General features: G+C 47.1%; 1 protein-coding gene across 1 annotated transcript in view; it reads left to right on the top strand.

Moving 5' to 3' along the window:
• The window catches only part of LOC146009541 (uncharacterized), a 60120-nt gene extending 48124 nt beyond the window's left edge, over positions 1-11996 (top strand). The window contains exons 7-8 of the mRNA XM_083149985.1: positions 5654-5845; positions 10587-11996. Of these exons, the coding sequence (XP_083006111.1) occupies positions 5654-5845; positions 10587-11834 (1440 nt within the window). The 3' untranslated portion in view covers positions 11835-11996. The remainder of the gene's footprint in view (positions 1-5653; positions 5846-10586) is intronic.
• The last annotated feature ends 12380 nt before the right edge of the window (positions 11997-24376 follow it).

Here is a 24376-nt window from a genome sequence, read left to right as displayed (position 1 = left end):
ACACACCTGGGCACACCTTATACATCCTCATGCCTGCAACATATACCCCCATACCCACAGTCACCTCCCAGCATTACACCTCATACATACACACCTGGGCACACCTTATACATCCTCATACCTGGCACATATACCCCCATACCCACAGTCACCGCCTAGCATTACACCTCATACATACACACCTGGGCACACCTTATACATCCTCATACCTGGCACATATACCACCATACCCACAGTCACCGCCCAGCATTACACCTCATACATACACACCTGGGCACACCTTATACATCCTCATGCCCGGCACATATACCCCCCATACCCACAGTCACCACCCAGCATTACACCTCATACATACACACCTGGGCACACCTTATACATCCTCATACCCGGCACATATACCCCCCATACCCACAGTCACCTCCCAGCATTACACCACATACATACACATCTGGGCACACCTTATACATCCTCATGCCCGGCACATATACCCCCCATACCCACAGTCACCACCCAGCATTACACCTCATACATACACACCTGGGCACACCTTATACATCCTCATACCCGGCACATATACCCCCCATACCCACAGTCACCGCCCAGCATTACACCTCATACATACACACCTGGGCACACCTTATACATCCTCATACCTGGCACATATACCCCCCATACCCACAGTCACCGCCCAGCATTACACCTCTTACATACACACCTGGGCACACCTTATACATCCTCATGCCCGGCACATATACCCCCCATACCCACAGTCACCATCCAGCATACCTCATACATACACACCTGGGCACACCTTATACATCCTCATACCCGGCACATATACCCCCCATTACCCACAGTCATCGCCCAGCATTACACCTCATACATACACACCTGGGCAAACCTTATACATCCTCATACCTGGCACATATACCCCCATACCCACAGTCACCACCCAGCATTACACCTCATACATACACACCTGGGCACACCTTATACAGCCTCATACCTGGCACATATACCCCCCATACCCACAGTCACCGCCCAGCATTACACCTCATACATACACACCTGGGCACACCTTACACATCTTCATGCCCGGCATATACCCCCAATACCCACAGTCACCACCCAGCATTACACCTCATACATACACACCTGGGCACACCTTATACATCCTCATGCCTGGCACATATACCCCCATACCCACAGTCACCGCCCGGCATTACACCTCATACATACACACCTGGGCACACCTTATACATCCTCATACCTGGCACATATACCCCCCATACCCACAGTCACCGCCCAGCATTACACCTCTTACATACACACCTGGGCACACCTTATACATCCTCATACCTGGCACATATACCCCCCATTCCCAGTGTCACCAGCCAGTATTACACCTCATACACACACACCTGGGCATACCTTATACATCCTCATACCTGGCACATATACCCCCAGTCACCACCCAGCATTACACCTCATACATACACACCTGGGCACACCTTATACATCCTCATACCCGGCACATATACCCCCATACCCACAGTCACCGCCCAGCATTACACCTCATACATACACACCTGGGCACACCTTATACATCTTAATGCCCGACACATATACCCCCATACCCACAGTCACTGTCCAGCATTATACCTCATATATATACACACACCTTATGCCCGGCACATATACCCCTATACCCACAGTCACCACCCAGCATTACCCTTCATACAGACACACCTGGGCACACCTTATACATCCTCATACCTGGCACATATACCCCCCATACCCACAGTCACCGCCCAGCATTACACCTCATACATACACACCTGGGCACACCTTATACATCCTCATGTCCGGCATATATACCCCCAGTCACCGCCCAGCATTACACCTCATACATACACACCTGGGCACACCTTATACAGCCTCATGCCTGGCACATATACCCCCCATACCCACAGTCACTTCCCAGCATTACACCACATACATACACATCTGGGCACGGCTGAATAGTAGCGAAAAGGGTGGAGAACTACAAGTCCCAGCATATACACCAGTGTACAAGAACTACAAGTCCCAGCATGCACACCAGTCTCTGCCTTGCAGTACCACAGCTATGGCTGGGAGGACTCAGCTGCCTCTCCCTGGTCCTAGTGATAGCACACACCTGGTATTATACTGCAGCCTGTGTGAGTAGAACAGCAGCTCCCCTGTAAGTGCCCTTATGGCTCACACCCAGCAATCACTACTATGCTGTTACTAGCAGTATAATACCTGGGGTCACCTGGTGCCAGCTGCAGCACTCTCCCTCCTGCCTGCCATGCACACCAGGAAGGGACGTTTCCCTGGTAACACGGCTCCTCCCACTCTGCCCCACACAGGAAATACACTTTACAAACCACAACAAAATGGCCGCCGCTGTATGAGGACACTGAGACATCACAGCCGGACTGTCAGGAGAGGTAACTGCCCCTGGGAGAATCAACAGAGAGAGTTATGTGATGTGAGGTCACCTTTAGATGATAGATTTCATGCTGTATATATGACTAATAAGTCTCCATAACACCTGTCCCATTTGTGACAGAGTGGCGGCCATTTTCCCGAAGACCAATCCCCGCGTAGAGTGACGGCAGCCGCAGCATCTCGTCTCCCTGCTGGGGCAGCGCTGCTGATCTTACCTGAGGCTTCTCACTTCCAGCAGCCACGGTGATTAAGTTACCGGGGACCGAGAGAAGACATTGCTGTATCTGGCGGCACGTGATGGTATTGTGCTGCCCTGGTGTTATTATACAGGGGGAGCGGCCTGTGGTGTCCTGTTCATACAGGGGGAGCGGCCTGTGGTGTCCTGTTCAAACAGGGGGAGCGGCCTGTGGTGTCCCGTTCACACAGCGAGAGCGGCCTGCGGTGTCCAGTTCACACAGGGGGAGCGGCCTGCGGTGTCCCGTTCACACAGGGGCAGCGGCCTGCGGTGTCCTGTTCACATAGGGGGAGTGGCCTGCGGTGTCCCTTTTATACAGGGGGAGCGGTCTGTGGTGTCCCATAGTACAGGAGGAGTGGCCTGTAGTGTCCTATTCATACAGGTGGAGCGGCCTATGGTGGCCTGTAACAAATGTTATAGAGGGGGAGCAGACTCTTGTGCGTTGTTATTATTATTGTACAGTTGAGCAGCCTCTGATGATGATGATTATTATAATATATTTTCTTATTCCATAATTACCAGTCTCTGAGTTCTTAATATTATTAGTATTATGATGATTATACTGAGCGAGCAGCCTTTGGTGCCTATTATTACATTTTATTTTAAGACCATTCACTACAATGGACATAGCAGTGCTATTATATCCTATACTATACATGTACCTGTTGTTCTCTATATGATATATATTTAAATGTGGGGAAACATTAGAAGCTGCTGTTGTGCCTCTATGTGGATTTCTCTTACCTTTATCTAATAGGTTTCATGTGTACTGTGTGGTGTTTATTGTAATTCTTATATTTACTCCAGGACAACAGAGCGGTGAGGATGACACACGTCACTGATTCCCCGAGGATGAACAAGGACCAAAGTCACATGACTGACAGGATACTAAATATCACCCTGGAGATCATCTACCTGCTGACTGGGGAGGTGAGGGGATCTGGGAGTGTCACTGGGGCAGATGTATTAAGCCTGGTGAAGAGATAAACTGGAGATAAAGTGGAAGGAGATAACGCACCAGCCAATCAGATCCCAACTGTCATATTTCAAACACAGCTGATTGGCTGGTGCGTTATCTCTTCCATGTTATCTCCACTTTATCTCCAGTTTATCTCTTCTCCAGGCTTAATACATCTGCCCCACTGTGACATCACTTACATCTATAGTAATAATACAGGGACGTGACTGGGGAGGTGAGGGGATCTGGGAGCGTCACTGTGACGTCACTTATATCTATAGTAATAATACAGGGACGTGACTGGGGAGGTGAGGGGATCTGGGAGTGTCACTGTGACATCACTTATATCTATAGTAATAATACAGGGACGTGACTGGGGAGGTGAGGGGATCTGGGAGCGTCACTGTGACATCACTTATATCTATAGTAATAATACAGGGACATGACTGGGGAGGTGAGGGGATCTGGGAGTGTCACTGTGACATCACTTATATCTATAGTAATAATACAGGGACGTGACTGGGGAGGTGAGGGGATCTGGGAGTGTCACTGTGACATCACTTATATCTATAGTAATAATACAGGGACATGACTGGGGAGGTGAGGGGATCTGGGAGCGTCACTGTGACATCATGTATATCTATAGTAATAATACAGGGACGTGACTGGGGAGGTGAGGGGATCTGGGAGCGTCACTGTGACATCACTTATATCTATACTAATAATACAGGGACGTGACTGGGGAGGTGAGGGGATCTGGGAGGGTCACTGTGACATCACTTATATCTATAATAATAATACAGGGAGGTGAGGGGATCTGGGAGCGTCACTGTGACATCACTTATATCTATAGTACTAATACAGGGAAATGACTGGGGAGGTGAGGGGATCTGGGAGTGTCACTGTGACATCACTTATATCTATAGTAATAATACAGGGACGTGACTGGGGAGGTGAGGGGATCTGGGAGGGTCACTGTGACATCACTTATATCTATAATAATAATACAGGGATGTGACGGGGGAGGGGATCCAGGAGTGTCACCGTGACATCACTTATATCTATAGTAATAATACAGGGACGGGAGGTGAGGGGATCCGGGAGTGTCACTGTGACGTCACTTATATCTATAGTAATAATACAGGGACGTGACTGGGGAGGTGAGGGGATCCGGAAGTGTCACCGTGACGTCACTTATATCTATAGTAATAATACAGGGACGTGACTGGGGAGGTGAGGGGATCTGGGAGTGTCACTGTGACATCACTTATATCTATAGTACTAATACAGGGACGTGACTGGGGAGGTGAGGGGATCTGGGAGTGTCACTGTGACGTCACTTATATCTATAGTAATAATACAGGGACGTGACTGGGGAGGTGAGGGGATCTGGGAGTGTCACAGTGACATCACTTATATCTATAGTAATAATACAGGGACATGACTGGGGAGGTGAGGGGATCTGGGAGTGTCACTGTGACATCACTTATATCTATAGTAATGGAGGGACGTGACTGGGGAGGTGAGGGGATCTGGGAGTGTCACTGTGACATCACTTATATCTACAGTAATAATACAGGGACGTGACTGGGGAGGTGAGGGGATCTGGGAGTGTCACTGTGACATCACTTATATCTATAGTAATAATACAGGGACGTGACTGGGGAGGTGAGGGGATCTGGGAGCGTCACTGTGACATCACTTATATCTATAGTAATAATACAGGGACGTGACTGGGGAGGTGAGGGGATCTGGGAGTGTCACTGTGACGTCACTTATATCTATAGTAATAATACAGGGACGTGACTGGGGAGGTGAGGGGATCTGGGAGTGTCACAGTGACATCACATATCTATAGTAATAATACAGGGACATGACTGGGGAGGTGAGGGGATCTGGGAGCGTCACTGTGACATCACTTATAGTAATAATAGAGGGTCATAACTGGGAGTGTCTACAGTGATAGTGTATTTTCTTATACACAGGGTTACACAGTAGTGAAGAAGACCTCTGGTGATCATGAGACACCCAGTAGCCATCACTGTGTGTCAGGAGGACAGAAGAGGACCCAGATTCCCATCATGGTGCCTCCACCTCACTCACTGATACATGGGAAAGACAATCAGCAGAAGATCTTGGAACTCACTAACAAGATCAATCAACTGCTGACTGGAGAGGTGACTCCTTGGAATGGGACATTATACAGTAATACTGGGGGATATGAATAGAGAGGTGACTGCTGGGAAGGGGATATTTTATAGTAACACGGGGGGAGGAGTGACCGGAGATGTGACTGCTGGGAATGGGACATTATACAGTAACACCGGGGGATGTGACCGGAGAGGTGACTGCTGGGAGTGGGACATTATACAGTAACACCGGGGCTGTGACCGGAGAGGTGACTGCTGGGAATGTGACATTATACAGTAACACCGGGGGGATGTGACCGGAGAGGTAACTGCTGGGAATGGGACATTATACAGTAACACCGGGGATGTGACCGGAGAGGTGACTGCTGGGAATGGGACATTATACAGTAACACCGGGGATGTGACCGGAGAGGTGACTGCTGGGAATGGGACGTTATACAGTAACACCGGGGATGTGACCGGAGAGGTAACTGCTGGGAATGGGACGTTATACAGTAACACCGGGGGATGTGACCGGAGAGATGACTGCTGTGAATGGGACGGTATACAGTAACACCGGGGGATGTGACCGGAGAGATGACTGCTGTGAATGGGACGGTATACAGTAACACCAGGGGATGTGACCGGAGAGATGACTGCTGGGAATGGGACGTTATACAGTAACACCGGGGGATGTGACCAATGGGAATGGGACGTTATACAGTAACACCGGAGGATGTGACCGGAGACTGCCGGCAATGGGATATTATACAGCAACACCGGGGATGTACCTGGAGAGGTGACTTTCGAGAATGGGACATTATACGGTAACACCAGGGGATGTGACCATAGAGGTGACTGCTGGGAATGGGATGTTATACAGTAACACCGGGGGATGTGACCGGAGAGGTAACTGCTGGGAATGAGATATTATACAGTAACACCGGGGGATATGACCGGAGAGGTGACTGCTGGGAATGGGACATTATACAGTAACACCGGGGGATGTGACCGGAGAGGTGACTGCTGGGAGTGGGACATTATACAGTAACACCGGGGCTGTGACCAGTGAGGTGACTGCCGGGAATGGGACATTATACAGTAACACCGGGGGATGTGACCGGAGAGGTAACTGCTGGGAATGGGACGGTATACATTAACACCAGGGGATGTGACCGGAGAGATGACTGCTGGGAATGGGACGTTATACATTAACACCAGGGGATGTGACCGGAGAGATGACTGCTGGGAATGGGACGTTATACAGTAACACCGGGGGATGTGACCAATGGGAATGGGACGTTATACAGTAACACCGGAGGATGTGACCGGAGACTGCCGGCAATGGGATATTATACAGCAACACCGGGGATGTACCTGGAGAGGTGACTTTCGAGAATGGGACATTATACGGTAACACCGGGGGATGTGACCAGAGAGGTGACTGCTGGGAATGGGATGTTATACAGTAACACCGGGGGATGTGACCGGAGAGGTAACTGCTGGGAATGGGATATTATACAGTAACACCGGGGGATATGACCGGAGAGGTGACTGCTGGGAGTGGGACATTATACAGTAACACTGGGGGATATGACCGGAGAGGTGACTGCTGGGAATGGGACATTATACAGTAACACCGGTGGATGTGACCGGAGAGGTGACTGCTGTGAATGGGGCATTATACAGTAACATTGGGGTCTGTGACCGGAGAGGTGACTGCTGGGAATGGGGCATTTTACAGCAACACCGGGGGATGTGCCTGGAGAGGTGACTTCTGAGAATGGGACATTATACAGTAACACGGGGGATGTGTCTGGGTGATAACTGTATTACTGTGTGTGTCAGGTTCCTATAAGGTGTCAGGATGTCACTGTCTATCTCTCTATGGAGGAGTGGGAGTATATAGAGGAACACAAGGGTCGGTACAAGGACGTGATGATGGAGATTCACCGGCCCCTCACATCACTGGGTAAGCAGAGATTACATTGTATTGCACATGGTAGAGCAGGTAATTATTCCAAAATTGCTGTAAAATTTCGTCTTATGCTGCGCCAAAGGCCCAAGATTGTAAATTGTTAATACATTCGCCGTAATGTTAGTGTTTGCATTGATACTCAATGACCGCAATTAGATCAGGTGTGGTGGTGGTGTTTCAAACACACCGCTCCTGACTTGTGTGCATACTTGCCTACCTGACCCTCTCCATGCAGGAGAAAATGCTCTGTTCCTGGACTTCCCTGTAATGTATGACTGCCATCACCTGTGGGGAGCTAGGTAATTGATAAGAAAAGGTGTCACCATAGGTGATGGCAATCATACATTACAGGGAAGTCCAGGTACAGAGCATTTTCTCCCGCATGGAGAGGGTCAGGTAGGCAAGTATGCTTGTGTGTTGATGAATTCTACATCCACTCCTGAGATTTAGCACCTGTAATGCATTTATTTTTTCTGTCCCCCCTAGTTACGGCCCTGCTCTGGTGTATCTCATACATCAGGAGCCATCAGCCCCTATAATACTCCTGCTCTCCCCCTCACATCATGTCACTGTGTGTTACCAGCCCAGAGATCTGACCAGTCTCCTCCCCGCACTCTCTGGTGTATCTCATACATCAGGAGCCATCAGCCCCTATTATACTCCTGCTCTCCCCCTCACATCATGTCACTGTGTGTTACCAGCCCAGAGATCTGACCAGTCTCCTCCCCACCGCTGGTATATATCAGCTCCTGGTGTCTTAAGGCAGGGGTTCCCAATCTTTTTAGATTCACGGCACCCTAGAGAATCAAAATTTTTTTCACGGCACCCCTAGGTCCCCAAAAAATTAAGTAGATTGGGTTTATATGCGATTCTTAGCGGCAGTTATGTGGTAAAGGGCAGGATTTGCTTCTGTTTGTACACATTCTATGATTGGCAGCCTCCAGCACTGGTTTTGCTCATAAATAATTAACCATTAATCATTTGAGTTGGTCCTGGACCACCAACCCGCGGCACCCCTGCATGTGTCCCGAGGCACCCCAGGGAGCCGCGGCACACAGTTTGGGAACCACTGTCTTAAGGACTTCCTTTTCCTGTAACCCCTGGTGCTGTAAAGTGACCTGTCACTTTGCAGCATCACTTTACTGCACTAGGGGTCACAGCACAGCAGGAGGCCCTGTAGACTGGAAGCAATCCCCTGGGGAGGTGAGTATGATTGTTTTTTACACTGTGATCAGCATGTGTGACACTGGACACACACAGCTGATCACCCTGGCCCCATCCCCGCACAGCTCTCTCTGCCTAGGAACAGAGAGAGCTGTGCAGAAGCCCAGAATTTTCACCTGAGCTCTGTGATTCCCCAGCTGAAGCTGCATTATTATCACAGGGTATTTGACTTTTTTTTTTTAGTTATAGTTAATTTGGCTAGAGGACGTTTCTCAAGTATAAGTATGGGAGATGTGATCTGCTTACAAAAAAAAAATGTGAATTGAAGGGTTTTGATCAGTTTTTCGTGAAAATGTAACCAATTAAAGAGAGCGCATGTATACCAATGTATAAAGTTTTATTAAAAGACAATAATTAAAAATACATTAGTTAATATCAACCTTGTAATAAACCTATTAGGTATAATTGCCCCTTAGGAAAAATGTCCCGTTGACAATTAGCAATGTCCCAAGACCCGTGCTAATCACAGTCTCTAATTGGCGCTTAGGGACCAATAGTCAATATAAATCCTGTAGGGTAAAACACATGTGCAGATCTAATGTTACTTGAATGGTATGCTTCCCAGAGCAAAAGATCTCACCACTTGTCTTTCCCTCTTTAGAGGATATTAATTGCGGGCATTGATGGTTTTGTAATTCCACGCACGAAAGTCTCCACACAGATGTATTTGCGGCCGTCTCAGACTCTGCGCTTACGGGGTCCTAGCAGTATCCGTTTGGCAGTGTGTGGGCTCCCGGCTCCGTCTAGGTTGAGCGGTCCTCTGCGGCCGCACACCACGTGGCTGGCAGGTGCTGTGTCAGTATTAGCCATGTCCCTCCTGCTATACCTCAACCCTCAGCGCCGCACATTAGTTTCCTGACGGGCACCGGATGGGTGATCGGGCAGGTCCTAAGGTTAGGACGGTGGGGTTTTGATTGCCGCAGCTGAGGCGACAGTAATGGCAAGTCTCTGTGGAGATGGCAAGGGTGATGATATGCTCCACTATTTTCTATCCGATTTATCATTCGATCAACACTGGCTTCAGGCAGGAGATGGACATGGACTGGAATGCTGCAGTGATACATTAGATTTCCGCTATATAGTCTTGGCTGCTATCACTATTTATCTATTTGATTTGCATTGGGATCCAATCTGCATCTAATGTGCAAAAACCATTTGATGTCCATTTTCTATTCGATTTTGCTTCTATAAAGCCTATCTCACCATGTGTATGCTCTATTAGACATATATATCTGTGGATGGATTGGGCAGTGTGTTCTCCATACACCCTGCCCAATCCATAGTGACTGATTCCGCTGCACATCACCGCTGCCTACTGCAGCAGGTGTATGGGAGATCAGGAGATATCACACACAGCACCATGCACTATCTAGCTTTAGGTATGTTGACCATTGGCTGTGTTGCAGAGCTGACGCGATATGTCTGGTCATTCACAGATCTATCGCTGGCTGAGGGACCATCGATATATCGGCCAGTGTGTGCGCAGCATTAGACATGTTCAGTTTAAGTGATAAAACCTCCATGAACATTTCCTTCTCAATGTAAACAATTCTGTCTGTTGTCATTCATCTGTTTCCTGTAGATGGGCGCACAAGCAGGAATACCTCGGAGGGAGATCTCATTGTGTCTCCAGATTATATACTAGAAGATAAGAACATCAGACAAGAGTCTCCAGAAGAAAACCCCATTATCCCCAATACACACCCAACATTTCCCATTGCAGATATTTCATCTGGTCCCTCTAGTCATGAGGAACCTTCTCCTGATCATTCAGACCTTACTACACACAGTACAGACCATAAAGATGATACAGTATCATCCAGTTCTGAGTTTGGTAAGAGTTCTATACATCCGTCAGATTCTGTTTTACATCAGAGTCATCAAACAGGGGAGAAACCATTTCCATGCTCTGAGTGTGGGAAATGTTTTAGCAATAAAGACTGTCTAGTTAAACATGTGAGACTTCACACAGGCGAGAAATTACTTTCATGCTCTGAATGGGAGAAATATTTTACAGATAAATCAGCTTTTATTACACATAAGAGAAGTCACACAGGTGAGAAACCATTTTCATGCTCTGAATGTGGGAAATGTTTTGCACATAAATCATCTCTTGTTACACATGAGAGAAGTCACACAAGTGTGAAACCATATTCATGCTCTGAATGTGGGAAATGTTTTAGAAAGAAATCAAATCTTCTTAACCATGAGAGAATTCACACAGGCGAGAAACCATTTTCATGCTCTGAATGTGGGAAATGTTTTAAAAGAAAATCAACTCTTGTTACACATGAGAGACATCACACAGGTGTGAAACCATATTCATGTTCTGAATGTGGGAAATGTGTTACAAATAAATTGTCTCTTGTTACACATGAGAGAAGTCACACAAATGTGAAACCATATTCATGCTCTGAATGTGGGAAATGTTTTAGAGAGAAATCAATTCTTCTTAAACATGAGAGAATTCACACAGGTGAAAAACCATTTCCATGTCCTGAATGTGGGAAATGTTTTAGCGAAAAATCAAATCAAGTTAAACATGAGAGAAGTCACACAGGTGAGAAACCATATTCATGCTCTGAATGTGGGAAATGTTTTGCACATAAATCATCTCTTGTTACACATGAGAGAAGTCACACAAGTGTGAAACCATATTCATGCTCTGAATGTGGGAAATGTTTTAGAAAGAAATCAAATCTTCTTAACCATGAGAGAATTCACACAGGCGAGAAACCATTTTCATGCTCTGAATGTGGGAAATGTTTTAGAAGGAAATCACATCTTGTAATACATGAGAAGTCACACAGGTGTGAAACCATATTCATGCTCTGAATGTGGGAAATGTTTTAGAGAGAAATCAACTCTTGTTAAACATGAGAGAAGTCACACAGGTGCAAAACCATTTTCTTTTTTTTAGAAAAAATTTTTATTGAATTTTTCAAGTCAAGTATTCAATAAACATTACAATCAATAAAGCAGATACATTGTTAAATATCAATGAGTGCGGATTGTTATTTGAGAAAGGTCTGAGAAGATACACTTCTATAAGAAGCTATATAAACTTCTTTGTGTATGAAGACCTAAAGGTTGTTCAGGGGTAGGAAGGAGGGGGGATATGCTGTGAGGAACAAGGGAGCTGGGGGAGGAAACCTGAGGAGGCGACAGGGGGAATGAAAATGGGTGAATGACAGGGGGAGTAAGTGCAGCATGAAAAACAAGGGGAAAAAAAAAAACTCTGAGGGGAGGAGGGGTAAGGAGGTAGGGTGGGGAGGTGGGGGGATGCCGGCAATCTCCACGTAAGCATCAAGAAAAGAAAATCCAGTACATTAAAGATATGTCAACGGGGGTTCAGTTTGAAAGTAGGTTGTCCATGGGGACCAGGTTTTAATAAGAGAAGGAGTGGAATCATGTAGAAATGCGGTAATCTTTTCCACCTTGTAGGTGGACCATATGGCACTAATTAGGGTAGGTTTGGAGGGAGCTGTAGGGCTTTTCCAGTTTTTAGCGATCAGGCATTTGGTTGTATTAAGAATATGATTGATCAATTTTTGTGACGCAGGTTGGGAGCGTGGGATTGGTCTTAGTAAAAGGGAGAAAGAGGGAGAGGTGGGCATTTGTATGTTCAGCACCAGCCTAATTAAGTCATGGGCTTCCCGCCAGAGGGATTGAATGATTGGGCAGTCCCACCAGATGTGAAGGAAGGAGCCTTCTTGGCCGCATGATCTCCAACACTGGGGCGAGGAGGAAGGGTAGATAGCATGCAGTTTGGTTGGTACCATATACCATCTAAAATAGATCTTCTATGCATTTTCTTTAATTCGCGTTGAGATAGAGCTTTTTGCAATAGCCATTCTGATGTTAGCCCACGTGTTTAGGCTGAGCTCTTCACCCATGTCAGCCTCCCAATCAAATTCCTGTTTTTCCTTCTGAGGTTGGTTATAAGAAACCAGTATCTGATAGATGGTTGAAATTAGTTTTTTTGTGTTTTGGGATTGCCTGCAGAGGGATTCGAGGGTAGTTTTTTTCAAGGAGGGCTGAGCCTGAGGAAGTGAATTACAGAAATGGCGAAGCTGTAGATATTGATAAAAAATGGAGTGTGGAAACGAGAATTTGGAGCGGAGGGATTCAAAGTCTGGGAGGTGAGATGTAGGGGCGATGTCTGCGGGGAAAAGGATGTTGTGTTTCATCCAGAGTTTGAATGCGTTTTTAGTTGTCCCTGGTGGGAAAGCTGGGTTGTTCCATAGTGGGGATAATGATGGGTGATGAGAGCGTAGTTTATAGAGTTTAGTGGATAGATCCCAAACCCTAATTGTGTGGCGTGTAGAGGGCAAAAGGGCAGTAAGGGCGGTGCGGGAGGTGGGGGGGATCCATAGGAGGGAGGATAGCGAGTAATGTGCGATGAAGGAGGCTTCGATGTGTGTCCAAACTCTTTGAGAGGGAGGAGCGTGCCATAAGATTGAAGGGGCTATGTGCACAGCTCTGTAATATTTAAGAATGTTTGGTAGGCCGAGACCACCCGTATTATGGGGTTTTTGTAAGAGGTGTAGTTTAACTCTGGGTTTTTTCCCAGCCCATACGAAAGTACTTATATCTCTTTGGAGGTGCTTAAGTACCCTGACAGGGATGTGTATGGGGAGAGTTTGCCATAGATATAGCAGCCGGGGTAAAATCATCATTTTAATCGCTGCCATCCGACCCGTCCAAGAGATGAATTGTGAGTTCCAGGCAGAGAGGTCTGACCTAATAGAAGCAAATAATCTGGGAAAGTTAACTGAGTAGAGGTTATTGTATGATCTGGAAAGATAAATCCCAAGATATTTGATTTTATCAGGCTGCCAACAGAGAGGGATTTTTGCTTGAAGGATGGAGAGGTCGGCAGGAGCGATGTTAATGTCTAAGGCTTCTGATTTAGAAGCGTTTAATTTATAATTGGAGAATGTGCTATATGTTTTGGTTTCCTGAAAAATGGAGGGCAACGAGGTCAGTGGGTTGGTCAGAGTTAATATGACATCGTCAGCATAGAGAGCGATTTTATGTTGTGCGCGCCCTATATTGATGCTGTGGATGTTCGGGTTATTACGGATCCACGTGGCGAGGGGTTCCATAATTAAAGCGAATAAGAGAGGTGAGAGTGGACACCCCTGACGTGTGCCATTTTTGATATTAAACTGGGCTGATTTAAGTCCATTCACCATCACAGCGGCCGAGGGATTGTTGTATAGTGCTAATATGCCATCTAAGAATGGTCCTCTAAAGCCCATGTGAGACAAGGTGCCGCGAATGAAAGGCCACGCCACCCTGTCAAAGGCCTTTTCTGCATCGAGAGCCACCACCAGGGCTGCTATCGATCTTTCGTTGGCGACGTGGATAAGATCAATTAGGCGTCTGGTGTTATCTGAGGCTTGGCGGTTGGGAATGAAACCTACTTGGTCTGGATGGACCAATGTAGGTAGTAATGGGGCTAGGCGATTAGCTAGAACTTTGGCGTAGAGTTTTAAATCAGAATTAAGTAGGGATATAGGGCGATAGTTGCCCATATCCGTCGGGTCTCTATCGGGTTTGGGGATAACTATTATGTTAGCCCTGGTGGTGGCTGCGTCGATCGGGTGGCCCTGTAGGAGGGAGTTAAATAGAAAGGTGAGCATTGGAGCGAGGGGTTGGGCCAGTTTTTTATAATACAGGTTGGTGAATCCGTCGGGGCCAGGAGCAGCTGTGCGTCGTAGGGTTTTGATTGCTTCGAGGATCTCATCGGTGGTGATGGGTGCGTTTAATGTCTCCACCTGAGATATGGTTAGTTTGGGGAGTCGGCATGAGATCAAGTACTCATCCAAATCCTCCGGGTTGGAGGACGTAGAGGGGTCGGAAGAATTCAGGTTGTATAGATTTTCATAAAATGAGCGGAATTGGGCCGCCATTGTGACAGAGTTATAAGTGATGGATCCGTCCATGCATTTTAAGGACATAATTCTGTTTTTAGTCCGTTTGGCCCTAAGCTGACAGGCTAATAAGGAGTCTGCTTTATTAGATTTCTCATAGAATTTTTGCTTCGCCCATAGTAAAGCTTGGGCGGCTCTAGAAGAGAGGAGTTGGTTTAGTTGGCCTTTAAGCGCTATGATTTTCAAGTATGTCTGCTGAGTGGGGTGTAGTTGATGCTCTTGGGTGAGAGAGGTGAGGGTAGTCTCTAGTTCTTGGTTTTTTTTGCGTGTGGCTTTGTTTTGTGCACTCGTTAAACTGATTAATTTGCCTCTAATTGTGGCCTTGTGAGCTTCCCAAAGAATGGAGGGAGGGATGTCAGGGGTGTTATTTAGGGAGTAAAATTCCGAGATGGATGAGGTTAGGTCTGATAAGATATCCGGTTTGAGAAGTAAGGAATCATTGATACGCCATTGTTTTGTGGGGGGCTGTAGGGAGGATCGGATGTTAAGTTCCAGTGCTAGGTGGTCTGACCAGGTGACTGGGATCGTTTGCGCGTCCACTGGGTTTTGAGCGGAAATAGTATCTGCAAAGATATAATCAATTCGGGTGTGTAGATTGTGTGGGGGGGGAAAATGAGTGAAGCCTGGCGATGAAGGGTATAGCACTCTCCAGAAGTCCTATAGGTTATGTCTTGTTAGATGAATGAGGAGGCGTTTAGAAAGTCTGGCATGGTTGGGTAGTGTTGAGTTAGACTGAGATCTATCAAGAGAAGGTTGTATGGTGGCATTGAAATCTCCTCCTATAATAGTTAGACATGGAGAAAATTGCGCTAGCTTAGTGAAAAAGACAGAGTAGAGGGAGCTCTGTTGCGTGTTAGGGGCAGAGACAGAGGCAAGAAGAACAGGTGACTGGTGCAAAACCATTTTCATGCTCTGAATGTGGGAAATGTTTTAGAAGGAAATCAACTCTTGTTATACATGAGAGAAGTCACACAGGTGTGAAACCATTTTCATGTTTGGAATGTGGGAAATGTTTTACACATAAATCAGCTGTTCATAAACACCAGAGAACTCACACACAAATAGTATAGGGTGAGATTTAATAGGATGAGAGATTTAGAAAGTGAGAGATTTGGTGAGAAATCTCCAGTTTTTATAAAGCGGCAATCATTTACACTTTAAAATCAAACTGGTTTAGCAGTGTTAATGATTGCCGCTTTAAAAAAACTGGAGATTTCTCACCAAATCTCTCACTTTCTGAATCTCTCATCCTATTAAATCTCACCCTTAATTTTAATTAACTGATCTACATGAAACGGAAGCATCAATACTAAATTCCTCTATCATCCATTGTATGTGCATTCTTAGATACAGTGTAAACTTTCCTATGCCGAAATTGAATGTCTAACAGGTTCAAATGTCGACATGTGTATTTCACATTTTTTGGTGTCAGTGTTGACATGGACTCCCAATTAGTGTAAAGCATAACCTCTTGGTTCCCTCTCCACCCTTGGTGCAAGTTACACACATGTAATGCCGGCGGCCACATCTGATTGACTGAATACATCTGTCAGTTATGCTGATGTTCCAGTTCTATTGCTGCTGTGATGTATTGCCATGGTTACAGTGACATGAGCGATCAGTGTGCAATAAGACTCCATGTCTCCTAGTCTGACTGTATATGGGAAAGCAGCTGGTGTATGTATTACTGAGTCATTATATAACCGCATTGTTGTACCTGTGCTTTATGTATAACAGCCTCTCTGTAATATATATGTAATAAATACACTGTGACCCTGTACTGTAATGTGTGTGGTGTATACTGATATTTGGGCCATCACTATGACTCTGCGCCTCTTCTCACACCCCGGGCACCTATGTAGGAGGTGCATGTGCTGGGATTGCCGAGCCGGCCACGTTCCGTGGTACTCACAGCCCACGGGCCCAGCACCATGCAGCTTTATGGATCCCATTTGGCATCCGGTACTTAGACACAACTCCCGGCCACCTCCACATGAGCCCCATAATGTGGGATCTGTTACTCTGTCACTGGGGTCAGAGCTGGGAGATAATGTGTTCCCACAGGGCAGGTGCCGGTGTCTGATGCTATGTGGCAGGATCTGTACAACTGCCCCCATTATATAACATGAGACACATAGGGGGGAATGTACTAAGATGGGCGTATACGGCAGATCCCGATACAAATGGAAAGAAATGAGATTGGCCGTATAAGACCCAATAATACGAATGGACCATACATTTACAGAGATGTCATATTCTCCTCATTTGTATTTTCTGATGATGTAGTCCATATTCTGTTACCGGTGGGTTAAAGTTCGAGGGGACCAAGATGGCTGGATCCCAGAAAAGTACTTCAATAAATTACTTTAGTTTTAAAGTACACTTACTGTATTTGCTGGCGTATAAAACTACTTTTTTCCCCTGAAAAACATGCCTCCAAGTGGGAGGGTCGTCTTATACACCGGGTGCACTTGTATAACAAACTATATTTTGAGTGGAAATATTGGGGGGGGTCATCTTCTACGCCCAGTCGTCTTATACGCCGGCAAATATGGTATCTACCGTTATGATCAGCAGAATTTCCAATACAGCATACGGTACTTGTGTATTATCTGGGCGCCCGATTTTTTTCATCTTATGTGATTGTACAACCAAAAATCGGTCGCATCGCATGTGATGCGACCGATTTTGGACCCGATTTTTTATTGTACAGGCACCCAGATGACTAATGCCTATGTCAAATGCCCCCCATTGTTAACGCCACCCCACGATCAACACCAACCCGAAGCGTGGCGAGCGCAGCGGTACGCGCCCTCCAACCTTTTCATACCCCCACTATCCACATCGGCGTGGAGTTGATTTTATATAGTGTGGCGAGCCCCGTGGGATACGAGCCCAAAGCGTGGCGAGCGGACGTGTAATACATGTTAAGTAATCCGAGTCCCCTCGCCACGCTTCAGGCTCGTATTCCACGTCCCCTAGCGGGGCTCGCTGCGCTTGCCACACTATATAATATCAACTCCACGCCGACGTGGATAGTGGGGGTATGAAAAGGTCGGAGGGTGCTACGCTCGCCACGCTTCGGGTTGGAGTTAACAATGGGGGGGGGGGGGGGGGATTTTACCAAATAATTACTCATCCTGGTGGGTATACAATTAAAAATCGGGTCAGGGGGGCCATTTAACATTGAGTACAATGTAAAAATCGGGTCGGACTGCCAAAAACCCCAAAAATCGGGTCCCATGGCATGCGATGGAAAAAATCGGGCGCCCACATATTACACAAGTACCCAGCATACACATCAGCAAACTCAGGAGCCCCGCCCCCTGCCTCAAGAGGCTGAGTTGGTTTCTTCCTGGCACTTCTGCAGTCAGTGTTCATCCAAGAATGAGGCTACCCTAACACTGACAGGGTCCTGGTTATATAGGCTACAGAGGCTACCCTGACACTGACAGGGCCCTGGTTATATAGGCTACAGTGACTACCCTAACACTGACAGGGTCCTGGTTATGGGATGCGGTCATTTGGTCGAATGCATTATGGTCGAATGTCATTACATCGAATCCATTAGGTCGAATTGCTAAAAGGTCGACATGATTCTAGGTCGACATGGGAAAAGGTCGAAATGATTCTAGGTCGAAAGGTCATTAGTTCGACAGGTCATTAGGTCGACATTGTCTAGGTCGACATTCACAAAGTCGACATGGGGTTTTTCACTGTTTTTTGAGCCGACATGTGCTGACAGGCGGTATTTCATGCCCTACCATCCACTAGGGCGTGGTGGGAGAATAAAATAGTGTGCCGAGCGTAGCGAGGCACCGTGCCCGACGCATAGCGAGCGCAGCGAGCGATGCGAGGGGATGCAGTGCACTTTAAACTGTGTCCATGTCGACTGTGTTGACATTCAGGTAAAAAAACAGTGAAAAACCCCATGTCGACTTTGTGAATGTCGACCTAGACAATGTCGAACTAATGACCTTGTCGACCTAATGACCTGTCGAACTAATGACCTTTCGACCTAGAATCATTTCGACCTTTTCCCATGTCGACCTAGAATCATGTCGACCTTTTAGCAATTCGACCTAATGGATTCGATGTAATGACATTCGACCATAATGCATTCGACCAAACGATCCCAACCCCTGACAGGGTCCTGGTCATATAGGCTACAGTGACTACCCTAACACTGACAGGATCCTGGTTATATAGGCTACAGAGGCTACCCTAACACTGACAGGGTCCTGGTTATATAGGCTACAGAAGCTACCCTAACACTGACAGGGTCCTGGTTATATAGGCTACATAAGCTACCATAACACTGACCGGGTCCTGGTTATATAAGCTACAGAAGCTACCCTAACACTGACAGGGTCCTGGTTATATAAGCTACAGAAGCTACCCTAACACTGACAGGGTCCTGGTTATATAGGCTACAGAAGCTACCCTAACACTGACAGGGTCCTGGTTATATAGGCTACAGAAGCTACCCTAACACTGACAGGGTCCTGGTTATATAGGCTACAGTGACTACCCTAACACTTACAGGGTCCTGGTTATATAGGCTACAGTGGCTACCCTAACACTGACAGGGTCCTGGTTATATAGGCTACAGTGGCTATCCTAACACTGACAGGGTCCTGGTTATATAGGCTACTGAGGCTACGCTAACACTGACAGGGTCCTGGTTATATAGGCTACAGAGGCTACGCTAACACTGACAGGGTCCTGGTTATATAGGCTACTCTAACACTGACAGGGTCCTGGTTATATAGGCTACAGAGGCTACCCTAACACTGACAGGGTCCTGGTTATATAGGCTACTGAGGCTACGCTAACACTGACAGGGTCCTGGTTATATAGGCTACAGAGGCTACGCTAACACTGACAGGGTCCTGGTTATATAGGCTACTGAGGCTACGCTAACACTGACAGACAGGGTCCTGGTTATATAGGCTACAGAGGCTACGCTAACACTGACAGGGTCCTGGTTATATAGGCTACTCTAACACTGACAGGGTCCTGGTTATATAGGCTACAGAGGCTACCCTAACACTGACAGGGTCCTGGTTATATAGGCTACAGAGGCTAAGCTAACACTGACAGGGTCCTGGTTATATAGGCTACAGAGGCTACCCTAACACTGACAGGGTCCTGGTTATATAGGCTACAGAGGCTACCCTAACACTGACAGGGTCCTGGTTATATAGGCTACAGAGGCTACGCTAACACTGACAGGGTCCTGGTTATATAGGCTACAGAGGCTAAGCTAACACTGACAGGGTCCTGGTTATATAGGCTACAGAGGCTACCCTAACACTGACAGGGTCCTGGTTATATAGGCTACAGAGGCTACCCTAACACTGACAGGGTCCTGGTTATATAGGCTACAGAGGCTACGCTAACACTGACAGGGTCCTGGTTATATAGGCTACAGAGGCTACCCTTACACTGACAGGGTCCTGGTTATATAGGCTACATAAGCTACCCCTAACACTGACAGGGTCCTGGTTATATAGGCTACCATAACACTGACCAGGTCCTGGTTATATACGCTACATAAGCTACCCTAACACTGACAAGGTCCTGGATATATAGGCTACACCAGCTACCCTAACAATGACAGGGTCCTGGTTATATAGGCTACAGAGGCTACCCTAACACTGACAGGGTCCTGGTTATATAGGCTACAGAGGCTACCCTAACACTGACAGGGTCCTGGTTATATAGGTTACAGAGGCTACCCTAACACTGACAGGGTCCTGGTTATATAGGCTACCCTAACACTGACAGGGTCCTGGTTATATAGGCTGCAGAGGCTACCCTAACACTGACAGGGTCCTGGTTATATAGGCTACAGAGGCTACCCTAACACTGACAGGGTCCTGGTTATATAGGCTACAGAGGCTACCCTAACACTGACAGGGTCCTGGTTATATAGGTTACAGAGGCTACCCTAACACTGACAGGGTCCTGGTTATATAGGCTACCCTAACACTGACAGGGTCCTGGTTATATAGGCTGCAGAGGCTACCCTAACACTGACAGGGTCCTGGTTATATAGGCTACAGATGCTACCCTAACACTGACAGGGTCCTGGTTATATAGGCTACCCTAACACTGACAGGGTCCTGGTTATATAGGCTGCAGAGGCTACCCTAACACTGACAGGGTCCTGGTTATATAGACTACAGAACTCCTGCGTAAGCTGTTTTATAAGTGCAAAGGCTAAAGTGTAATATAAATGTAAATAACAGTAGAGGGCACTGTTGCCTGAATTATAAATGTTCAAACTAATGTACTGACAAATGTGTACATAGGATTACATAGATTAAAGACACAATGTGAATGCAATGTCCCAGGATTGAGAAGCAAGGACAAAAACACGTGACTTGGTTTAGTCTAATATAACCAGTGACCGTTGTCTATTGGGACAAACATGTTAGAATCTAAAACCGCCTCTATCATCTAATAAGGGAATATACAGATATCCCTTCTTGTCCTACCACCATTTATTTATATTAATGAAATAAACACCCACCTTACTTCTAAAGATTATATTATTTACAAAAGCAACAATACCTGACATCAGACTTAAATGAGCAATGACAATATATTCATCAGTCCTGATACCTTCCACCCTTGGTCTCAGGTAGTTTTCCACCATATACCTTCCAGGTTTCTCCTGTGGGGAGACCTCTGTTGTCCTGTATTGCACCAGGGCATCTGAGATTTCATTGCCTTTTAGCCCAGTGTGTAATAGACATGTCCCACAGACACAGGCCGTCCATAACACTGGTTATATAGCTCAGTTTCCAGCTTGGTTCTACAACAAGGCGAGCATCCATGTCATCCATCCTTGGGATACAGTACAGCTGTTGGTGTTAATGATGATGATGGGAGGAGCTTTGGTTTCTTCCAGCAGCATGACTACAGCATGTAGCTCTGCTTACTGACATGTTCCTTCTTCACCACCCCCATGGATCAGTTCTGGGTGCTTCCTGTGGAGACCACTGTTGCTGACCACTCTGTGGACCTGCTGCTGTGGATTGCTTGGGCAGTCTCTTGTATGGACGCTCCACCTCTTTCCAACCACTTCCATTCCTGCAGCATCTGCTCCTGGGCCATGGCTGTGTGTGCCTAGGCCTGTGTGCCTTACCCACCCTGCCACTGGTAAGTCAGTGCGTATAGTGACCGGTTGTGGCATGATGACGCTCCCCACATGCTGGAGTGCAGTGTATGCTGTCTGTGGGTGTGGTAACTGCTTGCTCCAACGTTCAATAGGAGTCTTCAGTTCAGTACTCTGGGTGGCAGTGGAGTCAAATGCTCTTCTGCCATAGACCCAGTCATACCAGATGAGGTGCCTACTGCTAAATCCAGGGGTGCTTTCATGTAGGTGGGAGCTGACTGGACAAACATACAGAGATCAGGTCCTTCCCACTGTATTACACTCACTCCCCCACCTCATGGATTTGCAACTTTCACCAAACGTCGAACACACCCTAACAAATATACCTGCTGAATACCCTCTCTAGTAGTGTGCCACGGTGAGGTGGGCATCATCTGTATTTTTATTACTTCACAAGTCAATAATGTCCAGGTACCATCCCTACTGTGAAACCTCTGCGCCTGTAAATGCACCCGGGGATCTATTGGCAAAGTTCCCATTTGTGCCGTTTCTGTGGAAATTAACTTAATTGAATCTCCACCCTCCTCCCACAACCGGAGTATCCCTGTAGGATTTGTAGCATATTTAAATCAAAGGGTGTGGTATAGGATCCAGACAGTCATTAGCCCAATGTTGGGATCCTGACTGCCCGGACTCAGGCAGCAAGGGGAGTGCAACAAAGCCCCCTGCGGGCTCGGTGCTCTCACCACCTATTCTATTCTCCCTCTATCACATCATGGACCCCCATGAGGGAGGATAGCCAGGGGCCGTTGGGACCCCAAGTGTCGGGGTTTTAACAGTCAAGATCCTGACTGTCGGGCACCCATATCAAATCACTCTGTTTCCCATCATCAATCGCTATGGGAGCTTTCTCTGTCTCTGGTGCAGTAGCTTCCTTCTCACAAACCGCTGGTCGTGTTCCTTGTATAATTACAGGTATAGCTTTAGGAGGGTTTGTATACAGCAGATCCCTGATAAACATTTGACGTATGGGTCAGTCAGTGTGAGACGTATGGGTCAGTGGGTCTGTCAGTCCGTGTGTAATGTATGGGTCAGGTAGTCAGTGTGAGACATATTGGTTTAACAGGACAATCAGTGCGAGACGTATGGACTAGTGGGTCAGTCAGTGTAAGACCTATTGGTCAGTGTGTCAATAGATCAGTGAGACATATGGGTCAGTCAGACTGTGTGATACGTGTTGGTCGGTGCATGTGAGACTTATGGGTCAGTGCGTGTGAGACTTATGGGTCAGTCCGTGTGAGACTTATGGGTCAGTCCGTGTGAGACTTATGGGTCAGTCCGTGTGAGACTTATGGGTCAGTGCGTGTGAGACTTATGGGTCAGTGCGTGTGAGACTTATGGGTCAGTCCGTGTGAGACTTATGGGTGAGTCTGTGTGAGACTTATGGGTCAGTCCGTGTGAGACTTATGGGTCAGTCAGTGTGAGATGTATGGGTCAGTTAGTCCGTGTGTAATATATGGGTCAGTTAGTCCGTGTGAGACGTATTGGTTAGCGCAGGGCTGGGCAACACCAGCCCTCCAGATGTTAGTGAACTACACATCCCAGGATGCTTTGCATTAGTTTTGCTATGTGGCCATGCTGAAACTGATGCAAGGCATGCTGGGATGTGTACTTCATCATCATCTGGAGGGCCGGTGTTGCCCAGCCCTGGGTTAGCGGGTCAGTCAGTCCGTGTGTAACGTATGGGTCAGTGGATCAGTCACCTGGGCACACCTTATACATCCTCATACCCGGCACATATACCCCCATACCCACAGTCACCACCCAGCATTACACCTCATACATACACACCTGGGCAGACCTTATACATCCTCATACCCGGCACATATACCCCCATACCCACAGTCACCACCCAGCATTACACCTCATACATACACACCTGGGCACACCTTATACATCCTCATACCTGGCACATATACCCCCCATACCCACAGTCACCACCCAGCATTACACCTCATACATACACATCTGGGCACACCTTATACATCCTCATGCCTGGCATATATACCCCCCATACCCACAGTCACCACCCAGCATTACACCTCATACATACACACCTGGGCACACCTTATACATCCTCATGCCTGGCACATATACCCCCCCATACCCACAGTCACCTCCCAGCATTACACCTCATACATACACACCTGGGCACACCTTATACATCCTCATACCCGGCACATATACCCCCATACCCACAGTCACCACCCAGCATTACACCTCATACATACACACCTGGGCACACCTTATAC

The sequence above is a fragment of the Crinia signifera genome, chromosome 6 (assembly GCF_055691185.1).
Source record: "Crinia signifera chromosome 6, ASM5569118v1, whole genome shotgun sequence".
Classification (NCBI taxonomy): Eukaryota; Metazoa; Chordata; class Amphibia; order Anura; family Myobatrachidae; genus Crinia; species Crinia signifera.
The sequence above is the reverse complement of the archived record's forward strand: the minus strand, read 5'-3'. Positions and strand labels throughout refer to the sequence as shown.